The sequence below is a fragment of the Parasteatoda tepidariorum genome, chromosome 6 (assembly GCF_982258835.1).
Source record: "Parasteatoda tepidariorum strain Cologne lab strain chromosome 6, Ptep-v5.0, whole genome shotgun sequence".
In the NCBI taxonomy this organism is placed as follows: domain Eukaryota; kingdom Metazoa; phylum Arthropoda; class Arachnida; order Araneae; family Theridiidae; genus Parasteatoda; species Parasteatoda tepidariorum.
Genome location: NC_141760.1, coordinates 59,239,235 through 59,253,789, shown reverse-complemented (window position 1 = coordinate 59,253,789; position 14,555 = coordinate 59,239,235). Strand labels below are relative to the sequence as shown.

At 31.5% G+C, this 14,555-nt stretch overlaps 1 protein-coding gene across 1 annotated transcript in view; it reads left to right on the top strand.

Annotated features, from left to right (window-relative positions):
• The window catches only part of LOC107443242 (alkylglycerol monooxygenase), a 35,773-nt gene that overhangs the window by 4,294 nt on the left and 16,924 nt on the right, over positions 1-14,555 (top strand). Inside the window, exons 2-6 of the mRNA XM_071178625.2 lie at positions 138-265; positions 3,011-3,162; positions 5,368-5,471; positions 12,385-12,480; positions 14,326-14,395. Of these exons, the coding sequence (XP_071034726.2) occupies positions 138-265; positions 3,011-3,162; positions 5,368-5,471; positions 12,385-12,480; positions 14,326-14,395 (550 nt within the window). The remainder of the gene's footprint in view (positions 1-137; positions 266-3,010; positions 3,163-5,367; positions 5,472-12,384; positions 12,481-14,325; positions 14,396-14,555) is intronic.

Genomic DNA, 14,555 nt, shown 5'->3' with positions numbered 1-14,555 from the left:
TTAAAATCAAATTGCTTTTTGAAAAGATTTCTAATAGAAATTCATAAATATTCAAATTAAAATCATTTTCAAGAAAAACTTTGAATAGAATTTCAATATATGATATTGTGTCTAATTATTATTATTATTTTCAAAAGGTTGCACCCATATTTATGGTAACAATTATTCTCGAATGGGTGATACGGTTTTCGCAAAAGAAACCTGCATTTAGAATCAATGAGACTATGTCAAATGTTCTTCATGGTTACCTAATGGATTTAAGCAAGTAAGAAATTTCTTTTAAACTTAAAGCAATGTATGCGTCACCAGTTATGTTTAAAATTTCTGCAGCCATTTTAGAGAGGATCCAAAATGAATCTGAATAATTATTAAGATTTTATTTACATAAAAATCCAAAATTATTGTAATTAAATACTTTACTAACTATTCAACACACTTAAATTATTGATTAGGATGACTAATTGCTTTAATACTACTTTAATTATTACTTCAGATATTCTAACAAAATGAATAATAATCACAGTGTTGCCACTAGATAAAGAAATACCTGAGTTTATGGTGCCACATTAGAGAAATATTTACTGCTTCTATTATTTACTGCTAAGAAGTATAAACATTTGTTACTGCTTCTGAATTTATTTTTATTAAAGTGAACTGTCTACTAATAATAAAATTACTCAATGAAAACTCGCAAATCTTTAATTTTTATACCATATATATATTTAAATTATTTATCTGTTTCATAATCGAAATCTATTAAAAAATAAAAGTGGTGATTTATATTATTATTATCTGCTAAGAACTGTCTTCAATCCTTATTCATTAAGTAACGTCTGAGCAAGAGACTTTAACTACTTGACGAAAGGAATATTCTTAAGAACCATTTACCATTTAAATTGGCCATGAGTCAAGTTACAATACGTTTTATTTATATTCCAACAAAAAAAAAATACTGTAACCTCTGATTTGGCGTAGTGATATGTTCCCAGGCAGCATGAAGGGGCAAATAAACGTTAAAAATACGTCCGTCCGTTATAAGGTTTTGGGCTTATGTTAAAATTACGTTAATTTCACGTGATGATTTTCACTATTTCTTCATTCGTTAAAACGTATATATAAAATGACGGTTTTTAACGTTATCAATTTTCCTTTTAAATATTTCGTTAAAAATACGTACTAAAAATACGTTATTTTAACATGCACATTTTACCCATTTTTTTACAGTTTTTTAAAAACGTTTTATTAACGAAAAAGTGACGCTTTGTTGCATAGTTATATTCATGTTAATTTTTGGGGATTATAAACGTAAATTTAATGGTAAAAATGTTTCTAAAAAATGGATGTGAGTGCCCAAAAGGATATTATTTCACGTCTCTCTTAAATTTGAATAAACTGAACAGTGTAAACTATACTGTTTAATTTTTTATTTAACCATGGAGTATCTCACTATAATAAACATTTACATAATTCATGTTGTTAATAACCAGCAAACGTTTTATTTTTACATGTGTTAAACACATTAATATAATATAGGCTAATTTTGTTAGCATTAATTATTATATTATTCAACTAACTTATTTCTTGCCAAGACAATATCGGCTCTATTTGAAACCCCAAGTAATAATAGCATTAGCTAGAAATAAAAATTTTGCCTTAAACTAAGGATCCATATTGAATAAAATTATTTTTCAGCAATTCATTTAAATAGCACTGGCCATGTCAAAAAAGTATGGGTTAAAATTTCAGAATATGGAGTTAAATTTGCAGTGTATCTGGCTCTATGGGAACACCTAAAAGCTCAGTAATATTTCCCGAACTTTGGGAAATGGTTTTGGTAAAATTAACAATCAAATATTTTTTGTAGTAAGTGGTAGAATTTGGTAATTTAATCATGATACCAAAGAACATGGCATAAAAACCATTTTTATTGAGTTAAAATTAATTTTCAGTTTTGTTAATCTATATTATTTAAAACGCTAATACGTACGTATGTATGTATCAATAAAACCGATGATATTTCTTTTCTCGCGCTGGCAACAGTTTTCATTTTTAATTGATTGGATTTGGAGCGCAAGAGCACGTAGTGAGCATCATATGGCTAATCCATGTTATATAAAACGCTAATACGTTTTAATTGATAGGCTTCGGCGCGCAAGAGCACGTAGTGAGTATCATATGTCTAATCGGGTGAATTCTCACCGAATTATCAAAAAAATTCTCACAAAATTATCTTCATCGAAGCCGATGCTTTACATCCGGCGTTCAGTACTATTTCATATTGTTTTACAACACATGGTTTTAGCCCTCTGGTGGGAAAGACTTTAAAACAAAACTTACAACAGTTACTTTTCTCAACAACTGAAATTTAGAATAGTGTGATTAAGAAAAATATGCGAACTGTTTTCAATTTCAAATTAATATTGAAATGCACAGGCTTAGAATTTTCTACAGTGAAAAGTTTTCGGAACTTCAGTGTTTTAAAAAGTATACAAAAGCTAAACGTTAAGAACGTATCCAATGAGCGAGCAAAGCGAGCATCGTATTGCGAAGCAATCCGAAATGAACTGCGAAAGCAGTTCCGGGGGTTGGCGAGCGCTAGCGAGCAGGGGGCGAAGTCTCCTAGTTTTACTAAATGTTAGTTTTACTGAATGCTTCAGTTTTGTTAATTTTGTTTCGTTAATTTTACAATGTAGTAATAAAAACTAAAAGTAGTAATATAAACTAAATTTCGAAAACCAAATTTTATAACGAAACAAAAAAATATATAACCATAAATGCAAAACAATTACAAAATGAATGCTTCAAATGCTGTATATTTTGGTTTTCATTTTCAAAATTATGCTTTTTTTTTTTTTGCAATAAAATGTCAGTCCTTTAAAAATACGAATACTTTATAGGAAATTCTCGAGTTAACTTATCATCCTTCTCAATAACGTACTTTTCAAGTTTTGATAAATAAAATCACGCAATTATTTATTAATTTTTGAGTTTCGTTGATTTTAATTTTTAGAATTCCATTCAAAGGAGTTGAAGTTTTTGTTTATGCTTGGGTTTATAATAACTACAGATTGATTGAACTTCCTTGGAATTCACCCTGGACTTGGATGTTAGCTTGGATCACTACAGACTTTTGCTTCTATTGGGTTCATAGAATGACACACCGTATGTACACAATTCAATATTTTGAATAAAGCAAAACAACGTGAATTGAGCATGAATAAATAAAAAAAAATTTATTTCCAATGAGCTGCACAATCAGTCTTGCTGACGGGCAGACCTAGCGCGTCCTCCAGAGGTGGTATCCACTCTTTCAGGACCACCACAATGGGTGAGATACCGTTGGTCATGTTAATTTGGACGTCTAGTTTCTGCCACACTAGATTGCAGCACCGAGACTCTATTTGGATGCTAAAGTGCACTAGGAATTTAATTTTTTCGGAAATGCCAAGACCCAATAAGGCACTCCAGGGATCTTTTACATGCCGCATAATCATACGACATGGCTGCTGAGGATTTTCTGCATCCCGAAAATCCGGTGTCTGGGCAGGGGATCGAACCCGTAGAATGAATAAATAAATAGAAATGGGTACTATTTCCATCATTATTTCCAGGTTTCGATTATGTGAACAAAAACTTTACTCGGCGTCTTAACACAAATTATTGTATTCAGACATCGTTTTTGTGAAAAGAACCATGAGTATAGCACATTTCCGCAGCTTTTATTTGTGCAAAATGGGCAACACAAAGTATTGCCTATCAACATTTGGATAAACATTTTGAGTCAAATGACTTTTGTTTTAAAATAAAATTCCCAAAATTTATTCTAAAACGCGTTAGTAATTACACTTCTTATGCAGTTTACTTTAAAAATGTTAGGTAGGGGAGAGTGTGATCAATTGTAACAGGGTACGATTGTAACAGAGCAAAAATTTCGAGTGTCGAGTTCTAGATTTGGCTCCTAGGTGGAGCACAAGGTGCATGTAATAAATCTACATGTATACCCCTGGCAACCATTTTTATGTACTTTTGAAACAGTTACATCACAAAAGATATTTTCACGCTACGTAAGTACTTTTTTTTGGTATTAGAATATTATATTGTAACAAAGTAATTTTTTTTAAGCAAATAAAAATTATTAACCGAATATGAAAGTGGAGACCTTAATTAACATTTCAAAAAAAAGATTAGTTTTGTTAATTAACTAGCATTGTTTTTAACAAATGAAGCTGAAATGGCGTCTTGGGGACGATTGTAACAATAAGTAAAGGGAAGATTGTAACAGCTGAAAATAAATAATCGTATGTTTACAAACCATTACTTAACTCTTTAAGAAGAACCGATAGTTTCCTATATCATTTATATTATGTTGCATGTGCATTATTTTATTTGTCACCTTTCACAGCATAAATTGAAGTTTTTAACCCCTTAAAGATAAAAGTTTAACCCTTTAGGTCTCTGCTCATTATTATTTTTACTCCTAAAATATCACTACTATTTTGATCAATAAAAAATATATCACAACCATGATAATATGTATAATTAACTACGTTTTAGTTGAATTTATGAACTGTTACAATTGACCCCGTAAGTGGGGACAATTGTTGTTACAATTGACCCCGTAAGTGGGGACAATTGTAACAAGTGCACGACTGTCAAAAATTTTTAATAACTAATATAATAACATTTAAAATAAGGTATTTATTTTTTTTCTAGTAGAGGATAGTCTACTTTACTCGTCTGTCAATTAATACTAATAATATATTGGATTTTTTGTTAGTTAAAAATAGTTAAGTAAAAAATTTTACAATTGACCCCACTCTTCCCTAATTATTAAATTTGCATTATATCTCGTGTTCGATAAATCATTTGCATATCTTTATGATTTTGTTTCGTAGTTCAAGTATTGCTTTGTTACTTACATAGAATATACTTTTCATAGTCTTATCAGTAGGGGAAAAGAAGAGGAATAAACATTTAAAATTCCCTGAGAATTAAATTTTCTTTTTAATTCTTTGTGAAATTTTGGGGCCAAACACATAATCAAAAAAATATAAATGCATCACGAATAAGAAACAAAATAAATTGCACAGAGTCGAACAAATTGTCTCTTCATTAATATAGCTTAAAAATTGCTCATTACTTTCAAGGAATACAAGTATTTTTAGATAATTTATTCGAACACGATTTTAGTTTCAAAGACGATTTAAATCGAGGATTTTCAACAAATTTTTCAACAATGTTCAGTGAGAAATTTGTGGCTACCTCCAAACAGATTTTATAAAACGGTAGTTGTTATACATTTTTATTCTAAAAGGAATTTATTTTTATTTTTTTTACGTCCGTGAACTAACTGTACATTTTTTGCAGAAGTGAATATATTGTGGGCTATTCATGGGACTCATCACACACCAGAAGAGATGCAATTAACTTCTCCAATGAGGAATTCTATTCTATTGATTCCCACTCATTGGGTATATTGAAACTATTTTTATTTCAAAATTCGCAATAATTTAAATTATCAGCATTCTTTATATCTTATGTTAATTGTTACTGAAACCTTTGCATTCTTCACATCCTAGGTTAATTGTGACTGTAACCTTTGCCTACAGTCTTCTTGTTTATCCAAATTTAGTCTTACGGAATATACTTATACTCTTGCTGTTCCAAAAGGTGCTAGATACTTTGGAAAACTATGGTTGAAATAGATCAGTAACTTAACTGTTACGTCTCAGATTAATTCACGGTACTAAAATGAACTGTCATTAAAACAGTACCGCTTTCCCCAGGTAAAGGTAGAGTGCCTGTATTGAAATTTTACTCTAGGCACTCTAGGTAAAGGTAGACAGCGATTGAAGCTGTCTGCTACGCTGAGTGAATGGCTATGCTTCTGTCGTGTCAAAAAACTTCCGGAAACAAAAATATTTTTTTGCATTACCTTATTTTAATGAATCCAATATGATTTATTGCCTGCAAAAATTATTTTACGTTATTAAATATATTTTGATTACTTATTTTTTTAAACGAACTTATTTATCATAAACGAAATCGTTTTCATCAAAAAGGCTAACTTTTTACTACACTGTAATTGTTTTCATAATTTTATAATTTTCATAAAACACTTTATTGGTATAGAAGTTAAGTGAAATTTTCATTTTGTGTTGCTTCATACTTATATTTCAAAAGAGCGTAAAAGGCAATATTTCATATCTCATAAATTACACTCTATAACAAAAAAATCTACTCACCAAGAAGGAGTTGTCCAATTGAAACGAAAATTGGTGGATAGGAAGACAATGTACAGAATAATACATGATTAAAATTTCAGAGCAATTGAATAATTTATTGCAGAGTTACAGTAACAAGTTCAATAAGGTGTTGACTCGCCTCTAGCCTGGATACAAGCTGCCATATGGTGTGGCATAGACCGATAAAGCTCCCGGATGGTCTCTTGCGGTATTTCCTACCAAATGCGATCCAATTGTCGAACGAGGTCATCAACATTCCGTGCCAGATGCAATCGCCTTCCCATCATTCCCAGACATGCTCGATGGGAGAGAGATCTGGTGATCTGGCAGGCCAAGAAAGAGTTTGACAAGCTTGCAGACAGTTCATAGCAACACGTGCCGTATGTGGTCTGGCATTATCCTGCTGAAAAACCAGCCCAGGGAGCTGCAAAAGGAACGGTAGCAGAGCAGATCTTAGGATGTCGTCGACGTACCGCTGTGCAGTAAGTGTACCTCTAATGACGACCAAAGGGGTCCGGCTGTCAAAGGGAATGGCACCCCAGACCATATAATGCCTTGTTGAGGGCCGGTGTGGTGTGCAATAGTGAAGGCAGGATCCCCCCTCTGCCCTGTGCGTCTCCAAACACGTATTCGATGATCTTCAGGACACAGTTGGAAGCGGGATTCGTTGCTAAAGACTATACGTCCCCAGTCGACATCATTCTGGCCTGATCGAGTCATGCACCACTGTAATCTGGCAATGCGTCGATTTTTTTGTTATAGAGTGTAGTTTTGTCACGAAAAAAAAGCAGATCCAAATTTTTTGACTGAGTGTAACAACTGTTGTTTTATATTAAAGCCTTGAATTAACAAGTATTCAGGTTGCATGGATTGAGCTAAAGTAAGGAAACCTCGAATTATGTAACAGTTAATAAAAAAAAATTTTAGTCTGAAAGTTTCCCTGCAGTTTGTACTTTAATTAAATAGATATGTTTTCACAAGCATCACCCCAAATATTTGTTTATTTTTATTTCCAATAGCATGAGAAAATGACAAATTGATACAAAATAATAAACATGAAAAAAGCCAATGTTTCATTTTTATGCATTTGGCACTTCAATTTCTTTTCACTCCGGAATTCCCACAAAACCTGGACAAATGACAGTTGTCCATGACCTCATTCTTTTCACACAGAGAGCTTTTTAGGTTTATAAAAATTCGAAAATTATTATTATTACTATTTGAACATTAAATTGTTTTAACGATTAGTATCAATTTTTCAGATAGAAGCCCTGTCACTAAATTGGGAAAGAGTTTTTAAGAGAGCACCTGGAAAATGACACGATTTAAATAACTCGCAGGTTAAAAATAAATATCGTTAGCAAACTAGCTATGAATGAAAAATTCAAAAATATTGAAATTTCGTATGCAAATTTTTTATAATAAAGAAAAAACAAAGTGACCAGCTAAAAAGATATGGAAAAAGCGGAAACCAAAGATAGTAAACAATATGAAGAAGTACCAAAGAAGTTGCACAAAAGCAAAATAAAGGAGCGAATACTGAGGAAAAGATAATGCAAGTTAAAGGCGCAGATACTACGGGAATTAAACAAACACATCAAAAAGCAACAGATACTAACGAAAATAAACAAACTCTTGTTAAAAGTACTGATGCCACAAAAAATTAAGAAAAGTTTGAAAAAGGAACAGATATTAAAGAAGATGGGTGAGCTAGGGTTAAAGGAACATACACTGCAGAAATTAAACAAGCCTAAGTTACCATAAACAAATTAAAGAATTAAACACAATATTTAGGAACGGGACAACTAGATAGAGTAATTAACAACTTTCAACTAGCAAGATAAGAAATAGAACAGCTCCTATGAAAAGATGAACATTTAAATATTTTTATTGTTAATTAAATAAGAAAACTGATTCAATTTTGTTCTCATTTCAATTTGCAACGACATTGACAATTAATCTAATAACCCTAGAGCAACGTCAGCAAAATTACTTGATATTCTGCTCTCCAAATGCTAATTATACTATATTCCTAAACTAAATAACTACGATTATTTTTCAAATAACCCTACCTTCTCCGTCTCATTTCTTCTAACAAAAATCACAACAATTCCTTAAATATAAAAAAAGCTATTTTTACATTCCTAAGAAAAAGGAAAACTGTTTAAAATGGCTAGTATCGTTTAAAACAGGGAAATATAACTTGCTGCTGATTTTTCTACTTAGTGTTATTGCATGATACCTACCTCTACATCGAAATTGGTGGAACAGCTGGTGAAGATCACGCCTTAAGAAGATTGAATACCTCGAGTAGATAAAATCTGTTGTGTGTGTGTAAAATATATGGCGAGATAAAAATCAAGCTCTCTCAAGTTTAGCGATTAATAGCACTAAGTTTTGCGATAAAATAATTCTTTTGCAACATTATACTATTACCATTTTTCTTCTTTTTGTTTTAGCTTGGTTTTACCGTCATAAACGGAAAGGTGTTGAAACAATCACCGTTCCTACTATTCTAGTTGTTCAAGAGCGGGGAATTGATCCTGTTTCTTTTGACTAATTGATCGAGGGTTGTTTTAAAACATAAAATTTTTTTGCGAAAATTTTTAATGAAGTGTGGACATGGCTTTCCAACAAAATAATGCTTCAACAAGCTCCTGATAAAACAACATTTCACCGCCTTGAACAACAATAAGCTCTTCACAATAGAAGTCTATGACTGTGTGATAGCCTATATCAATTGCTATACACTGGAAACAGTCCTTCCCTTGTATTACAGTACCTAGGAATTTAATCCTCCGATATTATTACCTCTTTCCTTGGATATTTTTGTGAGATCAACCTCCACCAAGTTTTGTTCTTTATATTTAAGCAAAGATTTAAATGTATGAAATTGTCGAAGAGAGAGTTCAATCTGATAATTTTTTTTCAGGAACGAGAAACTATAATTTGCGCTGTCTATCTCGTCGTGTATTGTATTTCTAAACAACTCGGAATCAAAAATATTACCTACACAATGTTGTTGGTTGGTTGGCTGGTTCTAATGCCACTTGCCCCACGGTGCAAGCCTGCTTGGTGAAACCGAGCAAATTTAAGGCAGAATGTGCGATACTTGTTTTTCAGTGGCGCCATCTATGGCCAAAAATTCGACTTCTGTCACATCACACGTCTCACCTGTTTATAAGGTGAACCCATTCATACATTCATTAATTCATCCACAGATCTTAATTTTGACCTGAATCAGAGAACGATCGGTCCCCAATCCTGTACCCTCAGAGGTATTGATTTGTTATGGGAACATTGAGAACTTTGCTACTCGACAGAATTTTAACTTGCATTAGTCACCAACTACACGGGGAGTCTTCGGCTGGCTGGGTTCGAACCCACGAATTCTCGGACATGGGCCCAGCGCCCTACCGACCAGGCTATCTCGGCCCACAATGTTGTTAGTTCTGTATATAATTAATTATTAAAATTATTGTGGAATTTAGTTTCTTAGGTCAGGAGTAAACAATGAAAAAAAGCTGATTTCACTGAGAAAAGGGTAAAAGCCTGGAAGGTCAGATTACAGTCGAACTCGTTTATAACGAGCACAAAGGACCGTAACATGTACTCGTTAAATCCGAGTGCTCGTAATAAACGGGTCCTTAAGGCAGGCGTGCAACCAGAAGAAGGGGGGGGGGTTGGGAAGTCAAATTATTGAGTTTACATAAAATTTGATTAATACTTACTTACTTTAATTGATTTAATTAAATACTTTTCTTAATTTAATGACAACTATCCCCCCCCCAACCAGCAAAAAATTTCCAGTTGCGCTACAGTCTTAAAGGAAAGAATCAATAAACGGAAAGAAAAATAAAGGAAAAGATTCTTACCAAAACATTTATTTTTTTCATTAATCTACATATTTAAAATAGTAGTTTGTTAGCTTACTTTGAAGTTTCAGTTCGCAGTTTTTATTTTTTATTTCGCGCGCATTTCTTATCATTTTGAAAAAAAGATTGCTAGACAGAAAAATATTGCTCGATAAAACCGGGTCTTGCTCGTTAAAAGCGACTTCTGTTCCATAGACTTAACATTGATCCAACTAAATATTCTCGTTTCCCTCGGTAAATCCGAGTTCACGTTAAATCCGAGCTCGTTATAAACGAGTTCGACTGTACTATAAAATTTTCCATGTTTCTGGTTCTATGAAAACACTGAAAAGCTTAGCATTTCTTATCGAAGCCCATAGGGAATGGTTTTAGTAAAATTAAGAATAAAATAAAGTTTTCAAATAAATGATAAAATTTGGTAATTGTGGTAAAATTTGATAAATTTTTCATGACACCTTAGAGCACCGTATAAAAACCATTCGTTCAGTTAAGTACACTTTTCAGTCTCATAATGTTGAATAAAAGTGTGTTAATAAGAACAGTAAACTTAAGAACCAATATTTCCGGAAAATCGTTACCATATACATGGGTCAATGAAAAAAATTATAAATGAAATGAAAAAATATATAAGTAATGGTGTAATGGGCAAATGGAAAAAATTATTAAATGAATTATCTGAATACCATATATTTTAGTTTCTTGTTTCAGATATATGTTTGTTTTTTATTCTAAGCAAAAATTTCCTTATCAAGCAGCAGGTTAATTTTATTAGAATTTCAGTTCTTTTTCTTCAGTTCAGCTTTTTTTTTTTCAATTTGTTTTCTATTATCTAAAAAAGCATATGCTAAAAGGCACCAGCAAGTTCATTTCCGGCACATTTTATCGTTATTTTATCCGGAATTTTTACAGGCCATAGCTTTCATGGCATTCTATTGTAATTCGCATTTACATGACATATATTCGCATTTGAACAATATTTTTAGATACTATTATGTGACATAAATTTTCGTGTTTTACTTGGTTTCGATAATCCAGCATTTTAGATTAGCGTAACCTCTTTTATGAACATAATGTTTGATGAACGTATACTATTATCAAATATTGTACACAGATTAATGTGTGTATTAATTTCTCGGAAAAGAGAGCTGTTTTTTCTTTAATTATTTATTTAATAAAAGGAGCTATTTTTTTACGATTGCGGATAAACACTGCTGTGGCATAGCTTATTTTGAAAAAAGTGGCAAAGCAAATATGTCTTTAAGTTAGAAACTATTATGGTACCCTTTCATTTATTAAGAAAAAAATAAAAAAATTTTTGCAACTAAGTATCGCTTTCTAAATATTCTTTCTACTTGGTTTTCTAAAGTAAATTTAAGCTTGGTGCTGTAAATTAATTATGCGTGTATTTGTAAAAACATAACCGATTCAAAACGCTTTTCAAATCTTTAAACCTTATTTCGATTTCAACACCTCTTTCGTGTTCATGATTTAATAAATTTATTTCTTTTGTACTTAAAGAATACACTGAAACCGGGAATCCTTCCTGATGACGATAATTTATCCATAAAATGACCCTTTTAGAAGTATGTAAAGTTATTTTAAATTTCAGTGTCATTAACCATTCAGTAATTCAGTTAACTATTTCTCTCGCTCCCGTCAAAATTACAAGGAGAGCTTCCGTCTCTTATTTCTCGTGCCCGTGATATTTCCAGGGTGCTCAAAAGTATTGCACCAAAATGGTTTAAATACACCCATGTCTTATCCTCGAAATTTTTATATTTCTTATTTTGCACACTACATGCTTGCAACAGACTTTTTTAATGTAACTGGAAGCACTTTATTTTAAACTTGCATCTCATGCTTTAAAATTTATCTTACCAGAAAAAAAAAATTCTTAATGTTTAAAACACGTATTTTTTTTCCTTAAATTCTCTTTTGCTTACTGGAAAACCAGCATTCAATCTCAATAATTCTAAATGTTAACCTCACCTAAAAAATATTTTTTTTTAAAAATTCAAGCTGAAAAAATTCCAAAAATCAGAAATGAATACGCATATTGAAATTACACTTTTTCTGTGTAATTTTCTTGAATAAAAAAGGACATTTCTTGACAACATTTTCTTGAAAATAATAAAATCGCTAAGGGTTCTTTTAAAAATTTAATTAAAAAATTTGCATTTAGTAAGATATTTCATAGGAAGTAACAAAATATTAACTTTAGATTTATATGATATATATTATATATTCTTAATTTTTTTACACAGCTTACGTGTGTACCTCTAGCATTAGCTGTTCCCCCTACTGCATTCCTTGTTCATTACCAGATTACTATAATCTATCAATATTGGCTTCACACAGAGGTAAGTGTTTAATAAGTAGAGGTATTGGAGAGAGGTATTTTATTTTATTACCGTCATTGAACAGCAGACCCAAATTTGAGTTTACGACTACCAATGTTCAAATTCTCAGCTTTGTAATTTTGAACTGATCCAGAAGACAAGGAAACTTCTGGATACCTCCAGAGATATGGTTTGCAATTGGAGCAAAGAGGGCTTCGTCACTCGACAGATTTAACGTGCATTAGTTACCATTTACTAAAAGGGGATTTAAACTCTCGCGAACCCGAGTCCAACGCCCTACCAACCTGGCTATCTCAGGCCGGAGATAAGTATTATGTTTAAGCTACTTAAGAATGCCTTAAAAATAATTTTTAGACTAAATATTTCTAACGAATGAAAAATTAGCCTTAAGAACATGCGCCAATTAAAAATTTAAAACAAAATACGGTGTCATTATTAAAATATAGAATTTACTTAAGTTGAAGCATCCATCAGCAACTTACAACATCTTTAAAAAAAGTTAAAATATAATATTGCAGTTTTTATTACATTGGCTGACGAATCATAGATTGAAATCTCTTTTACAATCAGATTCTTATAGTTTTTAACTCTAACTAAAGCAAATATGGTTTAGTTTCTCTCAAAAACCATATGATTTTGCCCTTATCATTTTGCCCAAACCATTAGATATGCAATGATTTTGCCCTTAGCCTTGATCCAGAAATTCCATTGATTTCTCTGTTGAGTTCAAAATTTTAAATCTAATGAAGTTGAACAGTACATTCATTAGAGATCTACGTACTATTAAAGTTTAAAGAAAATTAGATAATTTTCTTTAAACTTTAATTAGTCAAATTAGATGGGAAAAAAGAAGTAGACCTGCCTGACTAATCAATAGCAAGGAATAGTATGAATTAATGTAATGATTGAAAAATACACACCAGGTCTTGTCATAAACTAAATCAGTGTGTTTTGTTAATTTCCGGTTTACATTAGTTAAAAATTAAATTGTCCTAAAATGCAATACTTTAAAAGCGTTGTTTTAGAGATCATAATTCAATTTCGCCTTAAATTGTATTCATTTTACACTACAAAAGACATTTACGTAATATTTTGTGCTTAAAATCTAACATATATAATTCTCTTACGTGGCTCCCCAATTTTGGCTGTATTTCTTTCCCGCCGGTGGCAACGTTTGCTTTGTTTTGCTTACGTTACTATTTATCTTACACGGCGACAAAGAAAAGCCTCATTACAACTCCCCGAATGACAACGCTGGAAAATCGACCAATGATTGCCACTAAAATTGTCACATGCCAAATCTAGCTGAGGTGGCTCAACATATAGCTCTTTTAAAAACGGAAACTGAAATAACCTTAAGCTAGGCAGAAGTGAGTAGTCTTTGTCGATAGATCTCTATTTTAGTATTTTGTCGAAAGCGCTTTTTTTTCATGAATTTATAAATTACGAATTTATTTGACGATTTTTGATTTATATCACGAATTATACTATAGCACATTTCTAATAGGTTTAACGAATTATATGTCATTTATTTGAATTCAAATTTATTTTAATGACTTAGTATTTACTAAAAAGATGTAATTTTTTTAAAAGAAAAAGTTTTTATATGGATATGAATGATTGTTTTGCATTCTTAGAATTTCGTGCATTTGCAATTTTCCTAAGTTAGTAGCGAGTGAAGCGAGCTTGGTTTGCGAAGCAAACCATATAAGATTGCGTAGCAATTTTCGGGGGTTGGCGAGCGTTAAAGAGCAGGAGGCGCAGCCCACTAGTGTAATATAAATCAACTTTTCTTTAATAAAGTGCTTCTTTTTTTTTTTTTTAATAAAGTGCTTAACTTTTCAGATTATTGGCAAATTACCAGCACCAATAGAGTTCTTTCTCAGCACTCCCAGTCATCATAGAGCACACCATGGTAAGTTTTGGTACTTTACTTTTTGACTAGCGTATTTCTTTTTTTTATTTCGATATGCACACATTTTTTTAAAAAAAATTTTTGTATTAAAGGAGAATTAAAGTTGAATATAAAACAATAAACATACTTGATATTTAGGCATTAATACTTAGGGCAAAGC